The 25,381-nt window shown below is 39.0% G+C and overlaps 1 protein-coding gene across 9 annotated transcripts in view; it reads left to right on the forward strand.

Moving 5' to 3' along the window:
- Positions 1–25,381, forward strand: part of ATE1 (arginyltransferase 1) — a 149,901-nt gene that overhangs the window by 111,028 nt on the left and 13,492 nt on the right. For 4 of the 9 annotated variants that reach the window (XM_027529014.1, XM_027529013.1, XM_027529010.1 and 1 more), the window contains exon 11: positions 8,648–8,768. The exons of 1 other annotated variant lie outside the window; for it this stretch is intronic. In XM_027529014.1, the coding sequence (XP_027384815.1) occupies positions 8,648–8,768 (121 nt within the window). Of the gene's footprint in view, positions 1–8,647; positions 8,769–9,328; positions 9,978–25,381 lie in introns of those variants that run through there. 4 more of the 9 variants (XM_027529008.1, XM_027529015.1, XM_027529012.1 and 1 more) reach the window with 3 other exon arrangements.

Here is a 25,381-nt window from a genome sequence, read left to right on the forward strand (position 1 = left end):
GCGGCGCTAGTGATAAAGAACCTGCCTGCCAGTGCAGGAGACATAAGAGACACAAGTTCGATCCCTGGATCAGGAAGATCCCCTGGAGGAGGGCATGGCAACCCACTCCAGTATTCTTGCCTGGAGAATCCCCATGGACAGAGGAGCCTGGTAGGCTATAGTCCATGAGATTGCAAGGAGTCAGACACAACTGAAGTGACTTAGCACGCACACAGTTCTTACATACCCTGTCATGGTAATGTTCTTGTACTTTTTTCTATTTTATGTTTTTACACTTTTAGTATTTTCCCAAAGGTTGAGAACTAGTCATAAACAGTGACAGTGTGGTGGAGGTGCATCGTAAATGCAAATTCAGCAAATACTGATTGATTTGTGTGTGCCACATTAAAGGTATGAAAGCGTGTTAAAAAAAACACTTGCTGTGTTTAGAGAAAGGGAGAGGGAAGGGCCGGGCAGTATGTACTAGGCTCGTAGTTCATCCTGCCGTCACTTGCAGCAGGTTTGGGGATGCATCTGTGAACAAATCGGACTGAAACCCCTGATGCGTCATTCTAGCCGGGAGTTTCCTGTAGATACAGTGAAGAAAGTGAACAAGAATGTTGCAAGTCCTAGGGAAGAAAAACAGGAGAAGGGGATAGTTGAGCTTCACTGAGAAGATGACAGCTGAGCAAAACCTTAAAGTGGGTGACGGAATTAGCCATAGGAATACCCGTAGGACCAGAAAAGAGGACAGTCAGTGAGACACCCTGAGGTGGGAGCAAGCCTGAAGTGTTCCAGGACCAGCAGAGAACCCCGTGTGGCCAGGGCAGAGTGGTGGAGGAGGAGGTAGAAGACAGGCCAGGAAGGTAATGAGGGCTGCGTCACGTAGGGCTGCTTCGGCTGTGTCCTGGGTTTAGTCTATATTCTGCCTCCAGTAGGGAGGATGGGAATGCAAACAAATACTCCATTTTAAACTGCTATATTTAAAATGGATAGCCAGCCAGGACCTTCTGTACAGTGCAGGGAACTCTGCTTAATGTTACATGGCAGCCTTTATGGGAGGGGAGCTTGGTGGAGAATGGATACATGGATATGTATAGCTGAGTCCCTTTGCGGTCCACCTGAAACCGTCACAACATTGTTCATCGGCCATGTGGTTCAGTCGCCTAGTTGTGTCCAACTCTTTGCAACCCCAGGGACTGCAGCACGCCAGGCAGGCCTCTGTGTCCTTCACCATCTCCCAGAGTTTGCCCAAGTTCATGTTCATTGCATTGGTGATGCCGTCCAGCCATCTTATCCTCTGATGCCCTTTTCTCGTTCTGCATTCGATCTTTCCCAGCTTCAGGGACTTTTCCAGTTCAGTTCACTTCAGTCACTCAGTTGTGTCTGACTCTCTGTGACCCCATGGACTGCAGCACGCCAGACTTCCCTGTCCATCACCAACTCCTGGAGTTTACTCAAACTTGTGTCCATTGAGTCTGTGATGCCATGCAACCATCTCATCCTCTGTCCCCTTCTCCTCCTGCCTTCAATCTTGCCCAGCATCAGGGTCTTTTCAAATGAGTCAGTTCTTTGCATCAGGTGGCCAAAGTATTGGAGTTTCAGCTTCAGAATCAGTCCTTGCAATGAATATTCACTACTGATTTCCTTTAGGATGGACTGGTTGGATCTCCTTGCTGTCCAAAGGACTTTCAGGAATCTTCTCCAGCACCACAGTTCGAAGGCATCAATTCTTTGGCGTTCTGCCTCCTTAGTCCAGCTTTCACAGCCATACATGACCCCTGGGAAGACCATAGCCTTGACTGTATGGACCTTTGTTGGCCGAGTAATGTCTCTGCTTGTCAACACACTGTCTAGGTTTGTCATTGCTTTCCTGCCAAGAAGCAATCAATCGTCTTCTGATTTCATGGCTGCAGTCACCGTCCACAGTGATTTTGGAGCCCAAGAAGAGGAAATTTGTCACCACTTCCACCTTTTCCCCTTCTATTTGCCATGCAGTAATGGGGTCGGATGCCATGGTCTTAGTTTTTTTAATATTTAATCTTAAGCCAGCTCTTTCATTCTCCTCCTTCACCCTCATTAAAAGGCTCTTCATCCTCATTGGCCATATTCCAGTATAAAATAAAAACTTTAAAAATAATAAAATATTGTCAGTAGATTTTGTGGTTGCTGGGACTTTTGGGGAGAGGAAGTAGGGAGCAACTGCCAGTGGGTACAGGGTTTCTTTTTGGGATGATGAAAATATTATGGAATTAGATAGTGGTGGGGCTTCCCTGGTGGCTCAGATGGTAAAGAATCCGCTTGCAATGTGGGAGACATGGGTTCTATCCCTGGGTTGGGACGATCGCCTGGAGGAGGGCATGGCAACCCACTTCAGTATTCTTGCCTGGAGAATCCCTATGAACAGAGGAGCCTGGCGGGCTACAATCCATGGGGTTGCCAAGAGTCAGACACGACTGAGTGACTAAGCGCATAGCACAATCTTATGGATACTCTAAAAACTCACTTTAAAAGGGTAGATTTTTATGGATTGTGAATTACATATCAGTAAAAATGCTGCAAAAAATTGTCAGGGCTTACTGGAACCATGTTTTTGTTTTTGTTTTTTTGCTTCTCTTTTAACTAATTAATGTAACTGTTGCCTTTGAAAATTCAGATTTCTAACTATACCTTAACTGAGGGAAAAATCTCGTGTTATTGACTGTGTTTTCATTAGAAGTTAAAGTATTTTAATGTGTTTTTTTTTTTTCTATTATCTTTATTATTTTTTAAATTTTATTTTATTTTTAAACTTTACATAATTGTATTAGTTTTGCCAAATATCAAAATGAATCCACCACAGGTATACATGTGTTCCCCATCCTGAACCCTCTTTGCTGAAATTGTTAATGATTGCGAAATCAAAGTTTTCTAAATACACCTTTTATGTGCTCTTTAGCTATCTGTGTTCACTATTATTCAGTAAGATATGATAGATGTTTTTAACCTCTGGCTATCAAGTAAATGTAATTTTTAGGCCAAAATTCTGACTATTATATTTTTCTAAACTAAGATATTTGACATATAATTTATTTTGTGATTGTTTAATAGTGTAGAAAATTAGATCAGCATGATAAAATGTTCTTCAAATTATAGTCTAGAGCATGGAAGTAAAAAAGAATGTCCATTCATTCCATTAACCAAAACCCAAAATTGTGTGCTGTCCTCTTCCAGAAGAAGCAATTATTTTTAATAGAAATGGATCAAGAAATGTTTTCCCCCTTGTGTTTTAGATTTAACTTTGGCATTTCCTCGAATTTTAATCTGTGCCACCTAGTAAAGTTGATTGAAATATTATGACTGTATTTTACTTTTTTCTTTTTCCCAGGGGGGAGGTGTAGTATAATTTGTGTTTTCACAAATAGTCTATGTAGTTTCTTTAAAGAAAATAGAATCACTGAACACCCAGCTGCGCCCTGAGGAGAACCTCCCCTCTTCTCCGGCAGCTCACGTTGCAGGGCGCCTTGTCTGTCTGCTTCCTAGTGCTGAAACAGTGCCGGTTTGTGAATAGCTCCAGAAGTTACAAATCACGCTTTGCTGAACTTATTTCTCTTTGAGGACTTTGGATTGGGTAATTACCCCTCACCAGAAGTGTTTAATAAAGAAAACCATGCATTTCCTTGTCGTGTTGAGGCTTTTTAGCAGACAGCTTTTGCCTTTTCCAGGCTTCTTGTCTTGAACTGCATCATCCTCTCCTGTAACCTTTGCTCTTAGGGACCCGTGCTTGGTAAGGTTTCATGTGGTGCTGTCCTTGTGGACTGGGGTTATTTTGTGGCGAGGCGGGGTGGGGAGGGTTGGGGGAGAAGTAGGAGTAGGGAGAAATCTTGAGTTCATCTTCTAACATGTAGATCAAACTGAAAAGGGTGTTCTAAAAAATTGTAAGATAAGCCTGTCAGACCAATTACATTTTCAAAATTTTGAGTACTTTAGAAAATCCGTGGTAACTCAGATTTCTTATTTACAGAAAGTCAGCACCCTAGGAGAAGATTAATCTGCTTTTGCCTCATTGTCCAATATGAATGAATGTACTTAGAGGTTGATTAAATATTTTTCCTTCTGACCATGGGGAAGTATGTCCAAATCCTTAAGTAATTGCATTCTTAATACAGACCTTTCTCATTTTCTTACACTAGCTGGAAAGTCAGGGCAGCTTGCAAGCCTCTGCATTTTCCATTTGTGTGATGGCAACTTTAGATTGAACTGCAAGCAGTTCGGTCACGTAACTCTCTACTGGCTAAGTTTAGAAAGCATAACATTTCAAAGTGGTTTATTTCATGAAATTCTTGGCATTCTTTGATGGCTTGAGACAATATTTGAAACACTGAAATAAGCCTGTACTTAGGAGAAAAATAATGTTTTTACCTAATCTAAAATTTTGATTTTAAATAATCAGAAGTTACAATGTATACATTTATGGTTTTTCAGTGAGATAACCTGAGTATTTAAAGAGTTAAAAATAAAATATCTATTATAAGCAAGTGTTGCCTTAGAAGAACATTGTAAAAATATAGGAGCTTTGGACAGTTGTGCCTGATCACACTTCATACATTCTTATGTATTTATCTTTCTCCAGGTCAGTAACTCCCAGTAGACTGTGAATTATCTAGAGATGTGCCAATTTGTTCATCTTTTTGTTCCCAGCATCTGGTGCCTGTCACAAAGTCAGGAGTCATTTAGCGTTCATTGACTGAATATTTTTTATTGTCAGCATATTGTTAAATCCAGGCACTGGGTTCAGGTGGCTGCTGTTGAATCAGCATATCTGCATGGAATATGTCTGTTTTTGTCTTAAAGACTCACAGTTGATGGCCGATTTCCCCCCAGAATTTGATCTGTGCATCTTAGTCAGCATTTAGTTCTGCCTTAAATTAGAAAATGGTGTCATTTGTATATTTTGGGTTTCTTTTTTTCTTGTTTATTTTTTAACTTAGAATGATATATTTTCCTCTTACTAGGAATTCTCTTGGGATTCTCTTTTATATTGTGTGATCACAATAGGCAAGATATACCATCCATTTTTATTACTGTTTCCTTGTTCATATTGGTGGTCTTTTGTACTAAACAGTCCTAGAATAATTAAGTAAGAAGAACTAGGAAATTGTGCAAATGAACAATAAGAGGGGATTATCTCTACCAGATATTATATTAAAATATAATATAGAACTTTAATATTTAAAACTATATGGCACTGGTATATGAGTGGGACTTCCCTGATGGCTTAGACGGTAAAGCGTCTGTCTACAATGCGGGAGACCTGAGTTCGATCCCTGGGTCGGGAAGATCCCCTGGAGAAGGAAATGGCAATCCACTCCAGTACTGTTGCCTGGAAAAATAATTAAGCAAGAAGAACTAGGAAATTGTGCAAATGAAGAACAATAAGAGGGGATTATCTCTACCAGATATTATATTAAAATATAGAACTTTAATATTTAAAACTATATGGCACTGGTATATGAGTACACAGACAGAAGTATAACAGAATAAGTAGAAAGTCCAGAAAGAGATTTAAGTATAATTGGAAATTTAGTAAGTTATCAAAGACGTTTTAAATTCTAAATCATCAGGGAAAATGATACTTGTTTAAAAAATGCTCTTGAGGCCACTTGGTAAACATCTGAAAGAAATTAGGTTGAATCGTCTTCTACCTTACACCAGAATAAATTCCAGGTGGAGCATAAATGTAAATGTAAAATTGTGAAACCTACTAGAGAAAAATCATGAAAATGTTTTTATAGTCTTAGAGTGATAGAGGCCTTTTTATTTATATTACAAAACCCAGATGCCATTTAAAAGAAAATGATAACATTTGACCATTTACTAGATTTCTACATGACAGAAGAGCATAGCACACACAGTCAAAAGACAAACATGGAAAATACAACATAGTTAACAAATTAAGGGTTAATTTCCTTAATATATAAAGAGTTTTTTGATTAGTAGGTCTGTAAACCTAACAACGAAATGAGCCAGCTTTATAGAGAAGGAAATACCAATTCCTTTAAACGTGTGGAATGATTCATAATGCAAATTAAAACCACAGTGAAATGCCACTTCTCATATTGGCAGATATGGAAAGTTTCAGTAGCACACTGTTGATAAGGATATGGGGAAATCAGCACTTGCATGCACACCATTGCTGGTGGCAGTATAAATCCACACAGCTCCTGTGGGAAATCGTTTTGTGCTGTAAAACCTAAAACCCTTATACCCAGCAATCCAGTTCAAGGATTTATCCTGGACATACGCAGAGATAATGTGTTTACAGGAATATTTATTTTATCCCAAATGGTTATGCCACTTTGAACCAACAGTATTCAAGTTCTAGATGATCCAGAACCTTGCCAGAACTTGGTCTTCTAAATATTGTAGTGGGAATTGTGGTGAGCCATTGCAGTGGGAATTCAGTGGTATCTTATTGTAGTTTTGAGTTGCATTTCTGATAACCGATGTTAGGTTTCTTAGACATTCATATATCTTTGGCAAAATGGTTTAAGTCTTTTTGCCTTTTAAAAAACTTGGATTGTTCCTATTAATGACTTGTTAAATTCTTTGTATGTTTTGGATACAAATATGTTGTCTAATACAAGTTTTATTAATATTTTCCCCAATCTTTGGCTTGCCTATTTATTAATAAGTTTTTGAAGATGGTATACTTTTGATACAATCCAGTTCATCAGTTTTTTCTTTTATACTTATTGCTTTTTGTGTTCTAAGGAATCTTTGTATACTCTAAAGTCAAGAAAAGTTAATCCTTTTTAAAAAATTTCTTTAGCTTATATGTTCGGCTCTCCCCTACCACCAGTAGATTCTCGAAATAGTCTATAACCAAAAGGTGGGGGGCGCAGCTCTAGAAGCACTGCTGTAGACTGCTGTCTGGTGTTCACATTTGTTCACGTGGACAGCACTGCATCGTACTGTCCCTCCGCAGTAAAAGTGTTTGTGAATTGGTGGAGAGAATGACATTACTTTTGATAAGGTAGGTATCAGTTGAATAACTGGCTTTACTATACTTCCTAAGTATATCATTAATTCATTTCTAAATAATCCCGTGTTATGAATTTTAGTATCAGGTGAGTGTGTCCACCTGGACCTGCCCTGTCTGGGTGACCTTTACTGCTCTGAGGCAGTAAGGCATCAGCAGTGCCGTGAACACTGCAGGAAGATCAGAATCAGAGACCTGAGTCTGGTCTTCATACTGTCTGCCTTCTGTCCTAGTCAGCAAGCATTCCCATTTCATCTAGAATAAAGTCTAGAACATGATTTCTGAAGCTGATTCACGACCTACCTTTCTATTTCTGCAGTGCTCTGCTGTTTCTGTTTCCCAGCGTTATATTTGTTTATGCTGTAATCTTCATCTAGATTGTTCTCATTCCTTTTCAGCCTGTCCCAGACTTAGCCAGTCAATCTAAGTCCCCATTAAAACTCCATATCCTCCTTGAATTCTCTTCCAACATCTCAGAAGCAGTAATTAATCTGTTTGTGTACATTTTATGTATAATTTCTCCATTATCTTACAGACTGCTGAATGTTTTGAATGCTGGAAGGGCGTGGTGTTCATTTTAAATATAAGTTATAGAGCACCTTTCTGACTCAAGCTGTGTAACAGTGCTACGCCCTTAAACAGGAGTAGTCTGTGTCATGAGGTTTGCACTAGGTCGTGTTTTTCAGACTCTGATTTTGTGACCCATTTGCTATTTATGAAAGCAGTTTTGGTGGTTAAATGGTCCAAGAGCATAATTTTTTTAAAAAATGAAATAGAAAATAGAGGATTACATAACATGGATAAGCATTATATAGTAAAAGATTTGTTCCTATTAATAGTTTTATATTTTCATATAGGCTTACTAGGTTATAATGTAAAATGTATTTCTTACTATGGGCTGTAGTTTTAAAAAAATGGAAAACCAATGTTTAGATTTAATCTCTGTGATGAATTTTGAATGTTAAAATTTAGAGAAGAGATGTTTGGAATTTTAATTAATATTTCTGAAAATTTTAACTGAATGATTTCACATAATTTGTACTATCCTCTATTAATTGGCTACCAAACTACCCTTAGAGGAATGATTTTTTTTTCTTTAGTATCTGTTGTATAGTCTGTTTATGAGTCTAGATTGCTCATGGAAGCATGTTGACCAGACAGTACTTTTAAGTGCATTAGAATGGAATCAATATTATCAGCTGAGCTTATGAATTTAAGAATCTTGACTAAGGGTAGTGAAATTCCACTTTGGAAAATAAATTTATTTCATGTATAAATCCGAATGCTCTCAAATACAAAATTTCACTTATCAACTAGCACTTGTGTCCACTTGAATTTGGAAGTGGTATTCTTAGCAGTCAGATCAGCAGGAATATGTTTTTATCCCAAAAGAAAGTAGAAATTCAGATCTTCTGAGTCAACACAGGCATCCCAAAGGGTGATACATGAGTTTGAGAGCCTTCAAATGTGCATTCTTGAGCTAGGAAAACAATTACTAATAGGATTGTTTAGTGTTTACAGTAAAGCTGTCCCTGGTTGACTTCATTTAAACTTGTGAGTAATACTTTCCCTGGAATTCTGGAGCCTTGCAACTAGGAAGTCACTGTGTTAGTGATGTCAGTGCCTTTTTTCTTCACTTCTCTTTAGGGTCAGTACAGACCATCAGATTTGCTGTGTCCTGAGACATATGTTTGGGTTCCCATTGAGCAATGCCTGCCTTCACTTGAGAAATCCAAGTACTGCCGTTTCAATCAGGACCCGGAAGCAGGTATGTTTGAAATGGAGCTCAGCCAGAAATCATTGGATCTGTTTCAGGGTCCTCATGTGTGACTGTGGCCCTTGACGGGGTCCAATAACTTTTGATATAAACATTACAGAGTGTGTGTGAGTGCCTGTGCACAGACGTGTGTGTTTCTAAAATAAGAGACGCTACATGTACACAAAGCAGTCAAACGCTGTGAAATCATGGTTTTGCAAAGAAATGCAGAAGCCTCCTGTGCTTGTGCTACTTACTGACCCAGCTTCTTCCATTTTGGTTGGTTTTCACATGCTTTGAGGGCTGACACCATTATCCATTACTTTGACCGCTATCACAGTGTGTATGAATTGTTCACTATTATTTAGCCAGTGTCAAGAAGATAGAAGTATTGACCAGTTGGACTGAATATAGTTGTGGAATGGTTTCACAGGGGCCCAGGTGGCTCCGATGGGTTTTGTGATGACACTTTCTTGACTTCTTGTCATCTCTGGTGCGTCTTCTCCTGCCCAGAATAACCCCAGCCATATTTTCTCCCTTAATATTCTCCTTTGGATACTGCACACTGGTAGCAGGTAAAGTCACTGAGAGTACAGCCCGGGAGCCAGACTTCCTGCTTTCTCACCTAACTTCATCATCAGCTGGTAAACTGGATATTCTTCAGCAATTTCACCATCTCTCTGGCCCCAGATTCTTGGCCTTCACAATCAAGATGATAAGAAGATCTTTCATATTGGACTGTAATAAGGATTAAAACAATCACATTGAGAACAAAGACCCCCTCTTGTTGTGTTGGTGATTGTTAGGCCAATTAACATGCCTCATCCTGTGTAAGCCACCAGCTTCTCCTGCGTTTGCCTTTTTTTGCCCTGAAGCCTCTCTCAGAAAAGACATGGAGGTCTGTTCACTTCCCCATCATCTGAGTACCACCTCCCCTTTACAGCAATTCCCTCCCCACAGCCCTCCCCACCCTCGCTGTGTATTCCCTGTGGTCCTGATGCTCTCTTGCTCTGTGGTGGATCCATTCAGTTGCTGTCTGTGTCTTCCCCCAGACTGAAGTTCCCAGATATTTCAGTGTGCGCTTCGTTGACCTTTCTCTCAACATAGCCCACCAGAGGAGATGCCCTATGCTTACTTCTTAAAAATACAAACATGTTCCCACTAGCCACCTGTAGTCTAGTCTAAGTTTAGGGAAAAAGAAGGAAAGAGAAATGGAGAGGTCAGGGGAAAAGAAGAAAGTAATTGGAAGAATTAAATATGAAGACAGAGGACAAGGAGAAAAATGCAGTCTTTTTTTTTTTATTCACATGTTAGGTTTCATTAAAAAAATTTCATTTAAAAAATTGATTTATGTGCCCATATATTTTGTTAACTCCTGGAAAAAGCTGTTATGAATTTAAGAGTGGGCACTTCTTACACATGATGATACCTTAGAATCCAATGAAGAACAGCTAGAGGGACCCATTTGCTAGGCACCAGGTTTTCTAGATGTTTAGTTTCATGAAGCAACCAATGCTTTGTAGTTCCTTCAGCTTAAATTACTGATCAGAATTTCATTCTAAGTTCTACCTCATTGATGAAATAGATTTGTTGCTTAAAAACAAATGTATTGAATTTGTCTATTAGTTTTGGAATCAGGCTCAAAATAAAAGCCAGTAGTATTTTAGAGGAAAGCATATACAGTTGACCCTTGAACAACCCAGGGGCAGGCACCAGCCCTCCACCCAGTTGAAAATCCACATATAACTTAGACTTGGTCCTTTCTATCTGCATTCTTGGATTTAACCAACCTTGAATTGTGTCGTACTTCAGTATTGAAAAAATTCTGAGTATACGTGGACTCAAGAAGTTCAAACCCATGTTGTTCAAAGTCAACTGTGCTTAACCACTCTATCCCCTTATAAAAAATTTTTCCCTTTATCTTTTCTCAAGGGCAGGTCAGAGCCAGTCCCTGTAGTGAAAATTGCTGACCATCGTAGTGCATTGTTTCATGTTCACATGCAAAAATTTGTCTTTATAAATTCCTTCCAACTGAATAATAATACCATCTTAAATTGCTTGTGACTCCCAAACTCATGACACAACTTCACCTTCCCTTTTTCTCTCTTGATCTATTCTAAAGACTGTTTCTCTTCTTACATATACTTGGGAGGTTAAAGTAGTCAACAGCCTCTCCCTCTTTTATAAAATTGAAAAGGTGACTGAATGATTTCTGTGTACCGAATGGACAATCAAATATAATGATTCATTCATGTCAGTATATTTCGAATTCATTTTCCAAAGTAAGCACTGATGAGCATTTCATGGCAAAGAAAATTTAAAGTCTCATGTATGCGGGTTTGTCACGTGATGTGTACTATACCTGGTGAGTGAGGAATATACAGCATGTTCCTTTCCTGTAATCTAAGCTACATTTCTATGGTAGTAACTTCAGCTCTTAATATTCACTCTTTAGGATTCATTCACAAAAGTTAGAAGAGTTAATTTTCTTTGATAATTGTACTTCAAAGAAAATGAAGATCCTTTTCCATATGCCGAATCTTTGGGACTTTCTGAAGAACACTGTATAATTTTATCAGTATTGAAGATCACAGTCCAGACACTATTTGAAATCAGACTTATAACCTGTGGTTTTAGGAAATTAAAATGCAGTTACATGCTGGAATGTATTGAGCATGCTGTGAAACATGGTCATTTGAGATTTAAATGGCAGTCTGTGAAAAACTGCTCTCTTCTCTGGGACCAGCTTTACTTTTACATGACCCAAACCTTGACTCAGAAAATACAGAGCTTAACATGGGCAATATTGTTAGTCGGCATGGTGCTTTTTTCACTAAGATCTTGTTCCTCCTTTGAGCTGTTTCAGTAAAGTTCTCTGCAAAAGGCACAGCTGATCACCATGGGTGTCTGTGAGACAGTCTTTGGCTACAAGTGCATCAGTGGCTACTTGCAAGAAAAATTGCATTTCCCCAACTCTGAATTGCTGAGAATGTCTGGAAATTCTGTTCTTCCCTGCCCTCAACCCACCCTCCTCCAACCCCGCACATTTTGGGGATTTGGGTTCTATGGTTATTTGCTCAGCTAAGAAGCCTGCACATTGATAAAAACCTATTGTATTCACTGCTTTACAGTACCATGGGGGGAGGGGCTGGCAAAGTAAAGTAACTTGGAAAATTTTAAAGAGGTTCTTTTGTTCATAAATAGATCTCTGTCTCCTCTAAACAAGGGATTTCCAAAGTTCCTCAAATGATTTTTAAGTAAACGTGGTAAATTGTTTTTTAAATTAATAGTTGGATATGTATAGACCTGAAAATTTTTGCATCACAGTTACCTGTTACTTTTTTGGATTAACTTACTTTTAAAAATGTTTATTGGAAACACTAGTATAAAACCACTACTAAGAAGGAAAATAAAATGATGCATAGTATAGCAACAATCATTGTTAATTTTTTAATGATCTTCTGATCTTTTTGTGTGTGTGTACTTAGCTATTTGTATTTTTTAAAAAAATCATGCTTCACACTTTTGTAGTTATTCGTAATACTTTGTGTTGCTTCTTACTTTTAGTAAAAACTGCTTGACCACTAATATGGTTGATGATTCACCAAACAGATGCCACTGCTTTCCTGATAGACAGTATCTAATACAGATACTTCACAAGCATCACTGAAAGGGTAAACCAGGTGGTTTGGAGTCTGTTTGAGAACCATGATAAGCTGTGATTTGATTTGATTCTTAATGTTGCAGAGTATTGTACTGCCAACTGAAAATTGGCATTTGCCAACTGCCTCTACAAGGATTAAGTTACAAAATTCTGTAGCCACTGACTTTCAACACTCCTGAAAGGAGTTCAGGATCAGGAATGAGGCACTCTGTGCTCTGCGAAAAATGAGTAGAACAGGCCTTCAGATAGTTAGATATTTTTAGGAGAATATTTTTATGATCCCAGTGGAGCCCAATTTTTGCATCTCCTCATATCTAGAAAAGCACTAAAATCAGTAACAGAGACATCTTCTCGCTGCAACTAGCAGCAAACCTCTACAAGATGCGTGCTTGAGTGTACATACCCCTTCACTAGACTCACACCTACTACTGACCGCCCCCCAACCTCTTTGAAATACTGTGTCTTGGGCTGTATTCCTTGTTTTGCCCCAAATAAAACTTAACTCACAGCTCTGATGTTGTGCTTTTTTTTTCTCTCAGTTGACAGTACTATTTTTGTTGGTAGTAAAATCCTTTTGGTTCCAGATTTATTAAAAAAATTAAAACTTTATTGAGCATATGCTTTTTCCCAAGCACTGTTCTACTCTGTGTTTCCCTGTTACCTTATTTTATGCTCAGAACATAATTGAATGCTTCACCACTGACCCCTCGGATATTATTTATTACAAAAATGATGTCTTTTAATCAGAAATATAATTTGAATTCAAATGTTACAGTGTAATATTTATATAAGTACTTTCTGTATTTCAGAGGTGCTGATTAGAATCAGCTTTATTTCTGTTTCCACTTATAGTTACAGAAGCATATATTTTATCACAGATTAGCTTTCACTCTCTTTTTCTGTACACGTTTTGAAATATTTGCAAGAAATTTCTTAATTTTTCTATAAGGTAACTAGTAAATTATTAGGATATCGAATTTAAATTTACCATAAAAAATAATAGCCCCTAATTCTGACTTAGTGCTTTTATGCATTTACCCAGGTTATTTCTAGGACACCTAAAGTCTTCCCAGCAGCTGCCAGAAATCTAAACTAGTACAGGAAGCTTTTTCCTAATTTGATCCCCATCCCCTGAAACTCTGAGCCTCCAGATTTTATTTTATGTTGTTTCATTTGTCTCTTTTCTGTCTTTTCTCCATCTCCCCTTTTCCCTGGCACTTTTTCTATACCTCTGCAGTTTCTGTCATGTATGCCCATAGGAAAAAGCAAGTCCCACTCTGACTGTCTGTGTGTGTGAAGTAGCCAGGTTCAGAAAGAGCTCTGGCTCATACCAGCTTGCTTGGTTCCTCCAAGCCTGATATCACAGCCTGAATGTTGTGCTTATGGTCCCTCAAAAGAGGATATACCTCAGCCATAATGTCATCCTAATCACTGAGAAACAGTGCCTGTGAGAAAGCAAATGTACTGAAACTTCCTGGGGTCCCTAAAAATGTGCCTCAGTGATAACTTATAGTTAAGGAGACAGTGGCTTTCTAAATCATTTTAGATTTGGGATTAAGTTGTTACTCTTTTAATTCTCCTCTGGGTAAAAATTTTTTCAAGTCCTGATTTGATGTTGACCTACCCATTTGAAGTTGCAACGTGAATAATGTTGATTGTTGGATACTTGAAAAAGTGAAAGTGAAAGTCGCTCAGTCATATCTGACTCTTTGTGACCCCGTATGGACTATACAGTCCATGGAATTCTCCAGGCCAGAATAGTGGAGTGAGTAGCCTTTCCCTTCTCCAGGGGATCTTCCCAGCCCAGGGATCAAACCCAGGTCTCCTGCATTGCAGGTGGATTCTTTACCAGCTAAGCCACAAGGGAAATCCCTGTTGGGTACTTAATAAGCATAAATTCTTTGTTGCCAGTAAAGACGGTGCTGTTAGATATAGCCAGCTGAAGATAGAATTTATTGTGGCTTACTATATGTCATAAAGAACCATGTAAGCAGCCATGTGTTAGTCATCAGTTGTGTCCGATTCTTTGTGACCCCATGGACTGTAGCCCGTCAGGCTTCTCTGTCCATGGAATTCTCTAGGCAAGTATACTGGAATGGGTAGCCATTCCCTTCCCCAGGGGTTCTTCCCGACCGGGGGATCAAACCCGGGTCTCCTGTATTGCCGGAAGATTCTTTATTGTCTTAGCCACCAGGGAAGCCCCATAAAGAAATCAGGCATCAAACCAAGAAAATGTGTTTGGAAATTTGGCTCTTATATTTGGTGAATCTGCGGAATGTGTTTTGATATGGAAAATGTAGAAAGTTACGGTCTCTTAATTTTTTTCAGTTTATTCCTTTCCACTTAAAGATATCACTTTATTATTAGTGTATTTTCCCACTTAACTCCTTTTCAGAGATATGCCTTCTTTATTCAAATGTAGTATAGCACTAACATGACTGCTGGTTTAAAAATTAGAAGCTACATTTCCCTAGTTTGCATGATCTTTTATTTATTTATTTATTTATTTATTTTTGCATGATCTTTTAATGAGGACACTAAGGAGCAAAACAAGTCTTTCCTACAATATTTATGCATAAGAGTAAAGTATTACAGTGTTTTAATATTTGCATTTTCTATTAAAATGTGAAGCTAAGACTCATTAAGGTAAAATTCAACAGTTGTAAATTACTGTTCTCATTTTTAAGAATGTTTTTTAAAAGCCAGTTTTACAGAGAAATTTTTTAAATACTGTTTTACAAATTTTTACCAGCCAGTCTTTACTCAATAAGGCATGTATGTGTGAGCACTAAGTCAGTGACTGATAATTGTTAGAGCCTTGGCCAGAGGGAAACTGAAATACGTCTGAAAAGGTTTGAAAAGCAGACTTAAGATTTCCATTTAGCTATTAAGGAAGTATTTCTCTGATTTCTTTCTTTCTGCTTATGTAATAGAAATAATTTTTTAAATAATCCTTTTGACAGTCACCCAGTTTTCAATATATAATTCTATAACAAAAATTATTTCAGTATAATTCTAAAAGGCTTAAAAATATCATGATACTTCAGAATATGTCTGTAAATGCTAGTGAGGCCTGGTTCTAATGTGTGACACCTTGCTATGCTATTTTGTTTATTGTTTGAGTGAAGACTGACATTTTTTGTATCATGAAGGGATTGTCCAAAATGTCAGTTAAAGAATAAAAATAAAGCCCATACCTGCTGTTCAAATGCTGAATGAACTGTGATATTCTGTTGAGTATGAGACATTGTCAAGTTTTAGTCCTTTATTTTAGATACCACTGAGAAACAATGTTGCCAATTAGACTGTGACTCCATGAATTATAAGATGCATTTGGGTTTCAGAAACATTAAAATGTGTAAAAATGTGGATCTTAACAGAGGAAATGGGATTCAGTCTGTGCCCTCTAATAGCTGACAAAGCCGAGGAGTGTCAAGGAGGCTTGTTTCTAGCTGTTAGGGAGCTTTGTGGCATCTTAATTCTAGGCATTAGATATGTTATACATGGAGAGTATACACACATATCAGAGTTGGAAGACGTTGATATCAGGTGCTTTTATATAAAAATAAGTTTATTGTCATTGGTGATAATAGAGTTCTTTTAATACTCTCATCTAGGTACTTTAGAAAATTTGGAGAAGACATGTAACTACAAAGATATTTTATTGTAATAAAAGTGAAAACTTTTTACTACCCCAAATCATTGAAATGCTTTAAGCATTCTCAATCTCCATACATTCTGGTTGTAAACAAATTTAAAAACAAATTTTTAAACTTTGTTTGATGTTGGAAAGCAGCAATGAAAGGAGAGAATTTAAAAACTTTGCTTAGCCAGTAAATTTAGTAATCTCTGACAGTTAATGGAATGCTTAAAGGTTAAATAAGAAAGGGCAAACAATGATATCCCAGAATGTCATCAGCCCTAAAATCATTTGCAGTTGACTGAACATCTCCCTGCCTTGTGAATTATCGGTAAATACTCTGTATTGTGGAGCCTGTATCATGCGATATTCAATCCAGTGCCTCTTGGCTATTGGAGAAACGGACGCAAATGGCAAGTGTGGCAGCCTGAATTTCTGAAATCGCTCATACCCAACTTCAGTGTGAGAAGGAGTCGCTGCCTTTGCCTGCAAGGTACTTTTAAACTGTTTAGATTCTGTTTTGTGGATGTTTAATATACATTCTCTCTGCAGAAAAATAAGCAAGCTGTAACATGAAGGTATGAGGAGGTCTGTTTATTTTATGAATGTTCTTTCATGTGATGCTGGCAAAATGTTTTTAATGTAAACATGGAAACTGGGGTAGAATTCCTGTTCTTGTAAGAAATGTATTTTCCTAGCTGCCATTCATTTGAAATAGACCTCATTTAGAGCAGAATTGACTTGTTCATGCTTCTGTGGAGTGTTCACCAATAATAAAATAAAATTTGCTGAAAATGGGGAAGACAGTTTTGACACATAGGGAAAGAATAAAGTTACCTACCTCCTAGCAAAATAAGAAAACAGGAATAAAAATCGGAGCGCTTCCAATGCTATAGAGAGAGACTGTCTTAGTCTGATTTCTTTCCACAAGCAGATCTGACACATGGGTTTGCCCTCAGATGATTCATTTGAGAAATTGTCTTAGAGAACGGGAGTAGAGGACTAGAGAGAGTGAACTAGGGAAGGAGGGAAAGGCTAGAAGGCCCTGTTACTGTGTGAGCTACCACTTTTAGGACTGGAGGTCAGTCCTTCTGAGCGCCCTTCTGGTGCGTGTCTCAGAGTTGGCCACCTGAGGGATTGAGGCCTGTCCCCTGGCCGATGGTTGTTCATTGGGTGTTAACACCTCTGCACTTTCAGTTTGTACTTGTACAAATACAGAGCGGCCTCCTGCGGCCCAACAGGCTGCTGTCTCTGAAAGGCAGAAAGCGAGAGAGACAGACCTTTTGTCCTTCATGGCACTACACGCCACAGTTGTAGTGTGAGTCAGGTGAGGCCAAGGGCTGTAAGAGGCAATCCCAAGAGATGTCTAGTGTAGGCCACCGAAAGGTGCGGAAGAGGTGACAGGTCTCTGATGTCAGCTGAACATGTCAGGTGCATTGGAGCAGAGAGAGTAAGGACCACAAACAAGTATTGAGTCCGGTATTGTGCTTTATGATGGTGTAAATGACTCATCCCAGCCCTCAGGAATTTAGCAAAGGATACTGCAGCTGTTTCAGTAAAATGAAAAAAGTAGTATATTGGGGGTAGTGGATGATGCAGTTAGTTCACACAGCAGGGTCCTCAGCTCCGATTTGGACAGGGTGTGGGAGATGAAACACTAATTGATGAAGTGATCTAAGTTAGAATTTTAAAAGGAACAGAATCCAAGAGCTCTAGACAAAGAAGAGCATATTTAGAAGATCTGAGGAGCAGAGGGCACTGCTAGAGTTGAGAGTGGCCATGGGCTTGGAGCAAGGAGAGGCAGCTGGTCAGTGCAGGACTTTGTGAATCATTATCCGGAGTTCAGCTTTTTCTCCTGAAAACACTGGAAGGCCATGAAAGGGTTTTCAGCCCTGAGTGACATTAACAGAGTGTCATTTCTACTTCACAAGTGGAGAATGAATGGGACTTGGTGAAGATTGGAGGTAGGAAGACCAACTAGAATGGTTTTGCATACAGCACTAAGCAGAAGATGTTGGTGGCTGAGAGAGGGTGGGAATGGTTGGTAATAGGGAGAGAGAGACTAGCAAAGCTCTTCAAAAGTAGGATGTACAGGGCTGGCTGGTTCATTGTTGATGATAATGGGGAGGGGAGAAAGTTGTCAAGAGAGTTATGGGTTCTGACAGGAACTGGGTTCATGTTGACTTCATTTCTGAAGTGAGAAGCATGAAGATGAGCAGGTTTTTCAGAGAAGGAAAAGAATAATGGGTTTTACTTTGGACCGGATGAATTAAAGGTGTTTGTAGACATCCGGTAGAGGTGTCGGGAGGTGCCAGCCTAAATCTTCCTCACTGTTGTGATCAGAATACTGAAATTCCACTGTAGTTTTAAGTGCAGCCAAGCAGTTTCAGATAGTCAACTTACTCAGATGGCTCATCCGTAAAGAATCCACCTGCCAACACAGGACATGCAGGTTTGATCCCTGGGTTGAGAAGATCCCTTGGAGAAGGAAATGGCAATCCACTCCAGTATTCTTGCCTGGAGAATCCCATGGACAGAGGAGCCTGATGGGCTACAGCCCTGAGATCGCAAAGAATCAGACGCAGCTGAGCATGCACACGTGCATGCGCTCTAGGCCACTGTTAGAAACGTCCCTTTATTTTATTTTTTTTTTTTATTTTATTTTCTTTTTTTTTTTTTTTGGTTTTAATTTTATTTTATTTTTAAACTTTACATAATTGTATTAGTTTTGCCAAACATCAAAATGAATCCACCACAGGTATATATGTGTTCCCCATCCTGAACCCTCCTCCCTCCTCCCTCCCCATACCATCCCTCTGGGTCGTCCCAGTGCACCAGCCCCAAGCATCCAGTATCGTGCATCGAACCTGGACTGGCAACTCGTAGAAACGTCCCTTTACATTGTGACGTAATACACGTTTCCTTGAATACCTACCTGCTTGCCTTCTGTGTCTGTGTCTGTCTCTCTTACACACACACACAGCTGAAACAAAAATATGCTGAACAATATGCATCCTTTCTCATTTGATGCTCCGTAGCATTTTGTTTTTCAGTTTTTTAAATCTTTATTGACTTTGTTATAATACTGCTTCTGTTCTATGTTTTGGTCCTTTAGCCATGAGGCATGTGGGATCCCAGCTCCCTGACCAGGGATCAGACCCATACCCCTGCATTTGAAGGCGAAGTCTTAACCATTGGACAGCCAGGGAAGTCCCACATTTTAAATTTGTTGTAGTCTTTTCACTCTCTAGGAAATGCTGTTCACAGTCCATTACATTGATTCCGTAACCGTAAATGCCACTCGCGATTTGAAACACACTAGTCTGGGAGAACCAAAAGATGAGGGGGCCTAGCGTCTCACTCCATCTCGCCACCAGTTCTGTTTTGGTGTACGCAGTAATGGTAGCTGAGACTCGTGTAACTCATATTTCTCAGGCCAAGCCCTGTGCTAAACCCTTAACACGTTATCATCTTCCTTCATCCTCACAATGCCTGTCTTGTTCTTTTCTTTAAACCTGCATTCATGAGGCAAACAGCTGGTTAGAGGTAGAAAGGGGTCGGGATGAAGAGCATATATTAGAATATTCCTGTCGCTGAAAAGACTTGTACAGATGACTGACTTCACGCCTCACTGCTGTGGTTCATTAGAGGCCTCTACCAAGTGCTGGAGATTGTCCATGGTGGGTACACCCAGCCCGTGGCCCTAAGACCTGGGGTCAGACCAAGGAATGTGCTCACACAACCCAGTTACTCTCTTGAGATGCCATATTTGAGTGACCAGTTACTACCCTGGATAGCTTCAGTGGAGGGCTTCCAGATTGGATATTTGGGGTCTGGCTGATGAAATTCAACTATTGGAAATAATGTACTCGCTCATTGAAAGCCCGAGGAAAGTTCTGGCTCAGCCAAGGACTACATAGGCAAGGGGGGAAAAAGTACACATTTAGAGCCACTTTATTTCGTTGTAGTTGTACCTCTCTGGGCTTTGCTTGTTTGTTGCTAACAGGCCTCTTCTCTGTTTCTTAATTCTAGTGATAATAACTTAAATACCGATGTTTCTCATGTTTTCATTTCATCTTTTACTCTTAGGTTCGTGCACATACATGGGCTTTGGGTAGGAAATGTCGATTGTTTATTGATAAGTGTCTGGTTCTTTCCCCATCGCCTCTGTAACAATACATTTAGACTTAGGACTGCAGCACACATTTTTATATTCTTTTAAAGGAGTCTTCTGTCAATCATGGTCAAGATTTTAATATTTTTATATTTTCCTGGGGTCTAATTTTGTAATTATATTGATCCAATACTCCAAAGATTCTGTCCCTAACTAGCTAGCTACTTAACTGAAAACTGGCTAGAGCTAAACAAAATTCTATTCTATGGTATCACACAATAATATCATTGTTTTATCATGTATGATCCCCTCCCAGTCCCTTAAGCCAGTGATCACTTTACTATCTCCATAGTTTTGCCTTTTCCAGAATTTCATATAGTAATGGAATCATATGGTATGTAGATTGGCTTCTTTCACTTAGTAATACGCATTTAAGTGTCCTTCATGCCTTTTCATAACTTGATAATGCATTTCTTCATCACTGAATGATAATGCATTGTATGCATGTACCACAGTTTGTTTATCCATTCACCTGTTGAAGGAAATCTTGGCACACATTTGCTTCCACATTTTGCAGTTAATGGGCTTCCCTGTGGCTCAGCTGATAAAGGATCCGCCTGCAATGCGGGAGACCTGGGTTCAATCCCTAGATTGGGAAGATCCCCTGGAGAAGGAAAAGGCTACCCACTCCAGGATTCTGGCTTGGAGATTTGGTCACAAAGAGTCGGACAAGACTGAGCAACTTTCACTTTCACTTTCACTTTGCAGTTAATGAATAAAGCTACTGTAAACATTTATGTGCAAGTTTTGTGTAGATATGTTTTCAGCTCCTTTGGGCAAATACCAAGAAGTACAACTGCTGGATTATATGGTATATTTACCCGTTCTTTTTTAATGGTTGCATACTGTGATATGTATTATTGATAATAACTCCCCTCCCCCACTGATGAACATTTGTTTATTTTTAAAATTTAAGTTACAAATAATACTACAACAGAGTTTATACATCTTTTTTGCACACATACTGATATTTATGTAGAATAGACTCCTAGAAGTAGGATTGCTCTGACCAAACAATGTGAATTTGCCCTCAGCCGCACATAATATTATCAAATCTCCCAAGGCTCACAGAAGTTTTGGCTGAACCTGAGGATTTGGAGGTCAGACTTGGAAGTGGTAATTGAATACATGGACGTGGATGAAATTTCCTAGGGAGAAAATGTAGAACAAGAAGAAAGAGCGATCTAGAACAGAGCACTGTGTAACTGCCCACATTTAGCAGTCAAGTGAAGAATTGCCTTGGAGGTACGAGAATAATCAGGGTCAGTGGTGTCAGGAAAGCAGAAGGCAGAGTGGGTTTCAAGGAGGAGGAAGCGGTCCTCTGAGTTTACATTTTTCTGAGGATGATGAAGACCGCCTGTGTTTTTTGTGTTGAAGGTCAGGGGAGACCCTTTGACCTTAGTGAATAGAGGGAAGGTGACTAAACTTAAGGTACACGTTGAAATAACCTGTGGAGTGAGTGGGGGTGAGGAAATGGCCAGTAATGTAAATGTTCTTTAAAAAAAGGTAGCCTAAAGAAACTGTAAGAAAAGGTAGAAGTCACAGAGAGTTTTGTTTTTGCCAGATGGCAGAGTCTTTAGCTTTTGTGAAAGTTAGTGTAAAGGAATTAGTAGAAAAGTTCCAGAAAGTTCCAAAAAGTAACACTTGAACTTGCTACTCGCCGGCAGCTATTTATATAGCATCTATATTCAGTTGGGATTTATAAATAATCTAGAGATGATTTGAAGTATATGGGAGGGTTGTGTGGCTATGTGCAGGTGCTGCCATGTCTTATGTAAGGAACATGTGCACCCTTGCAGTTCGGTGTCTACTGAGGGTCTTGGAACCAGTCCTCCATGGAGGCTGAGGACGACTCAGGGATGGAGCTGAGATCAAGAATGAGGATGAGGGCAGATTTCTGGATTGAGACCTTCGGCAAAGAGAAGTGAATTTGTGTTTGCCCTTGTGGTAAATATTGTAATTTCATATTTGATGTTATGCCCCAGGAAATTCTTAAAATTTTGTTTTTGCTGCCTGAAGCTGCTTTAAGAAGTTTCTAACGTAATTCCCTGGCAAGGAATCAAAATCAGCCCAATGCCAGATTCACTTGAAATTAATATTATAGCTAACTTTCATTGTAATTGAGAATTTGACTTTGTAACCAGTGAGGTCATTACCATCATGGTAATAGCTTTCATGGGCTATCAAATATGGTGGAATTTAAAGGTATTGATTTAGAAAAAACTTAATTTGTCCAACCAAGTGAGCAGCATGGATCCTTAATGAACTGATTCTGTGTATTTGAAAACTAAAAAAAAAAAAAAAATTATTAGCTATTATTCATATATTGACATATTAAAAATAGTATTAACTTTTGCTTTGCCCTGTTTCAGAACTGTACTTAAGATTGTTATTCTTGATAGCTAAATTTCCAGATACTATGAAGCTGGTAAGGATCTCTAACTTGCCAGAAAAGAGAGAATATGAAAATGCCTCAGTAAGCTGGAGTGATGAGAATATATTAGAACAAAACTTAACAATGAAAGAAGTAAAAATTTAATGCTTAGGTTTCAAAAAGACACAGATACGAGGGATTATGATGGGAGGCTTAAGAATATAATATAGCTTAGTGTTAGTCGCTCAGTCGTGTCCGACTCTTTGCAACCCCGTGGGCTGTAGCCCACCAGGGTCCTCTGTCCACGGGATTCTCCAGGCAAGAATACTGGAGTGGGTTGCCATTTCCTTCTCCAGGGGATCTTCCCAACCCAGGGATCGAACCCAGGTCTCCCGCATTGCAGGCAGACACTTAAATCTCTGAGCTACCAGAGAAACCCATAATATAGCTTAGTATTTGTTAATTTTTTAATATGAAATAATTGCAAATTTACGGAAAAATTGTAAGACTAATACAAAGAACTTCTGCATATGCTTCACCCAGATTCCCCAGTTATTAATGTGTTTCCACATTTTTCTTATCATTTCCTTCCTTATAGTCTGTATTTTTTTCTGAATTATTTGAGGGTAAGTTGTTATAGTCTCTTGAGCTGTTATCCTTAAATACTGCAGTGTGTATTGCCTGAAAACAGGTACAGTTTCGTACATAGAGTACAACCATCGGAGCCGGGAAAACAGCATTGATATGTTACTACCATCCAATCCACAGACCCTATTCAGATGTCACCGGTCTTTCTGATGATGTCCTCTGTAATACAAAACACATACTCACGAACCTCCTTTCCTTTCTCTTTCTGATCCAGAGTCAGGTTGAGGTCAGGGGCTATGTCTATTGTCATGTCTCATAGGTCTTCTTTTCTCTGTGTGCTTCTTTTCCTTAGTGTGTACGCTTGTTTTTTTATTACCTTGACATTTTTGAAGAATTCAGCCCAATTACTTTGTTGACTGTCCCTTAATTTGTGTTCATCAAAGGTTTATAACTGGATTCAGGTTCGGTAGTTTTGGCAAGAATATCCTGGGAGTGATATTGTGTTTTTATTGTGTCATCTGAGGAGGGGCACCTGCTGTGGATTCATCTGCTGTTGATTTACCTCACAGCCGACAGCTTGAGTTTGTATCACTTTGTAAAGTATGTAGGTGCCATCTCTATAAACTTGATAAGTTATTTTGTATATTTTAGTAAATAATTATTTATAGGGAGATGCTCTGGGACAATGTAAATATTTTACTTTATCAAATTTTACATTCATTGATGATTCTTATTTGAAATAGCTGCAATATGATTTTTCTCCTTCAATCATCACTTCTACTTTTATTAGTTGCTATTCTACTATAAGAAAGCTGTCCCTTTTCCCTGTTTGCTTGTTTATATCAATGTGGACTCAAGGAATCCTAATATTTTGGTCAATTTATTATATAACCTTCTTAGCTTAGTTGGTAAAGAATCTGCCTGCAATGCAAGAGACCCGGGTTTGATTCCTGGGTTGGGAAGATCCCCTGGAGAAGGAAATGGCAACCCACTCCAGTATTCTTGCCTGGAGAATCCCGTGGACAGAGGAGCCTGTCTGGACTACAGTCCATGTGGTCGCAAAGAGTCGGATGCGACTTAGCGACTAAGCCACCACCACCGTTATATAACCCACTACTCTCATTGTTTACTTTGAATGCTCAGATTGTCTCAGACTTGGCCAGCAGGCACCTTTTTCAAGATGACTCCTGTATTCTTTTGACATATCTCCAATATTTTTTGAGCATTTACTTTCTGGCACAAAGTATTCCAGGCTCATCTTGTACTTTCTCTGACCCAGCTCTGCATTCAGGCTCTTCTCCAAGGAATTCTAGTTCCCTTTTGTGGAGAGTACAAGTAGGAAAATAAGATCTGGGCAATATGTATGCTCATTGCTATTGGGGTTTCATTGCTTCCAAGCCCTCTCCGCAGACGGATCCAGGAAATACACTTGCGTACACACACACTTCTATCCACTTTCGTGTCTATATGTTGGTGCAGTGTATAAATGCCACGAGTTTTCACTTATTGCTCCAATTCTCATCTAACCCAGCAGAATTTGTTCTAGTCTTCTCCTGTACTAGCCCCGCTCTGGACAGAGAAAATCCAACTCTCATTTTTCTCGATATGTGTATTATATAATTCCTTTTATGTAACTAATCTCTTGACCACACAAGCCAGAAATGGCTTGGGCCTGTCAGCCCTGAACTCGCAGCCTCTTTGGCCCTGACTCAATACCCAGCAGCAGCTGTACAAACCAACTTCCCCTTTGTCTTTGAGAAATTCTGTAATGGCACATTTTACATGTTTCAATTGACATTTATTATTTTGTCAGTTCTTAAGTCTAGCCTTTATAAGGGTAAACACTGGTGGAAAAGGAAGTATTAAAGAGTGTATTTAAGGATCAAAACAAATAGAATAGAAATTTGAAAGAATACAACCTTTATTCAGCATCAGAAGAGGTTTTTATTAGCATTTTACTTAGATAACCAGTATCCAGTATATAAGTAAAGTCCTCGTGGCAATGAGCAGGAGGTAAAATTGGTGTGACTTTTGTATACTGTTGGCTGTGGATCCAGCACTGCCCTGTTTTCCTCTGGTGACCTTCTACAGGGCTTTGATGCCATAATATCAGAACTAATCTGGAGTTCTTTCTCATTGGAATCATTTTGATGAATTAAGTTTTATATTGTTTTTGGGAGTCAAG

Source organism: Bos indicus x Bos taurus, chromosome 26 (genome assembly GCF_003369695.1).
Source record: "Bos indicus x Bos taurus breed Angus x Brahman F1 hybrid chromosome 26, Bos_hybrid_MaternalHap_v2.0, whole genome shotgun sequence".
NCBI classification, from domain to species: Eukaryota; Metazoa; Chordata; class Mammalia; order Artiodactyla; family Bovidae; genus Bos; species Bos indicus x Bos taurus.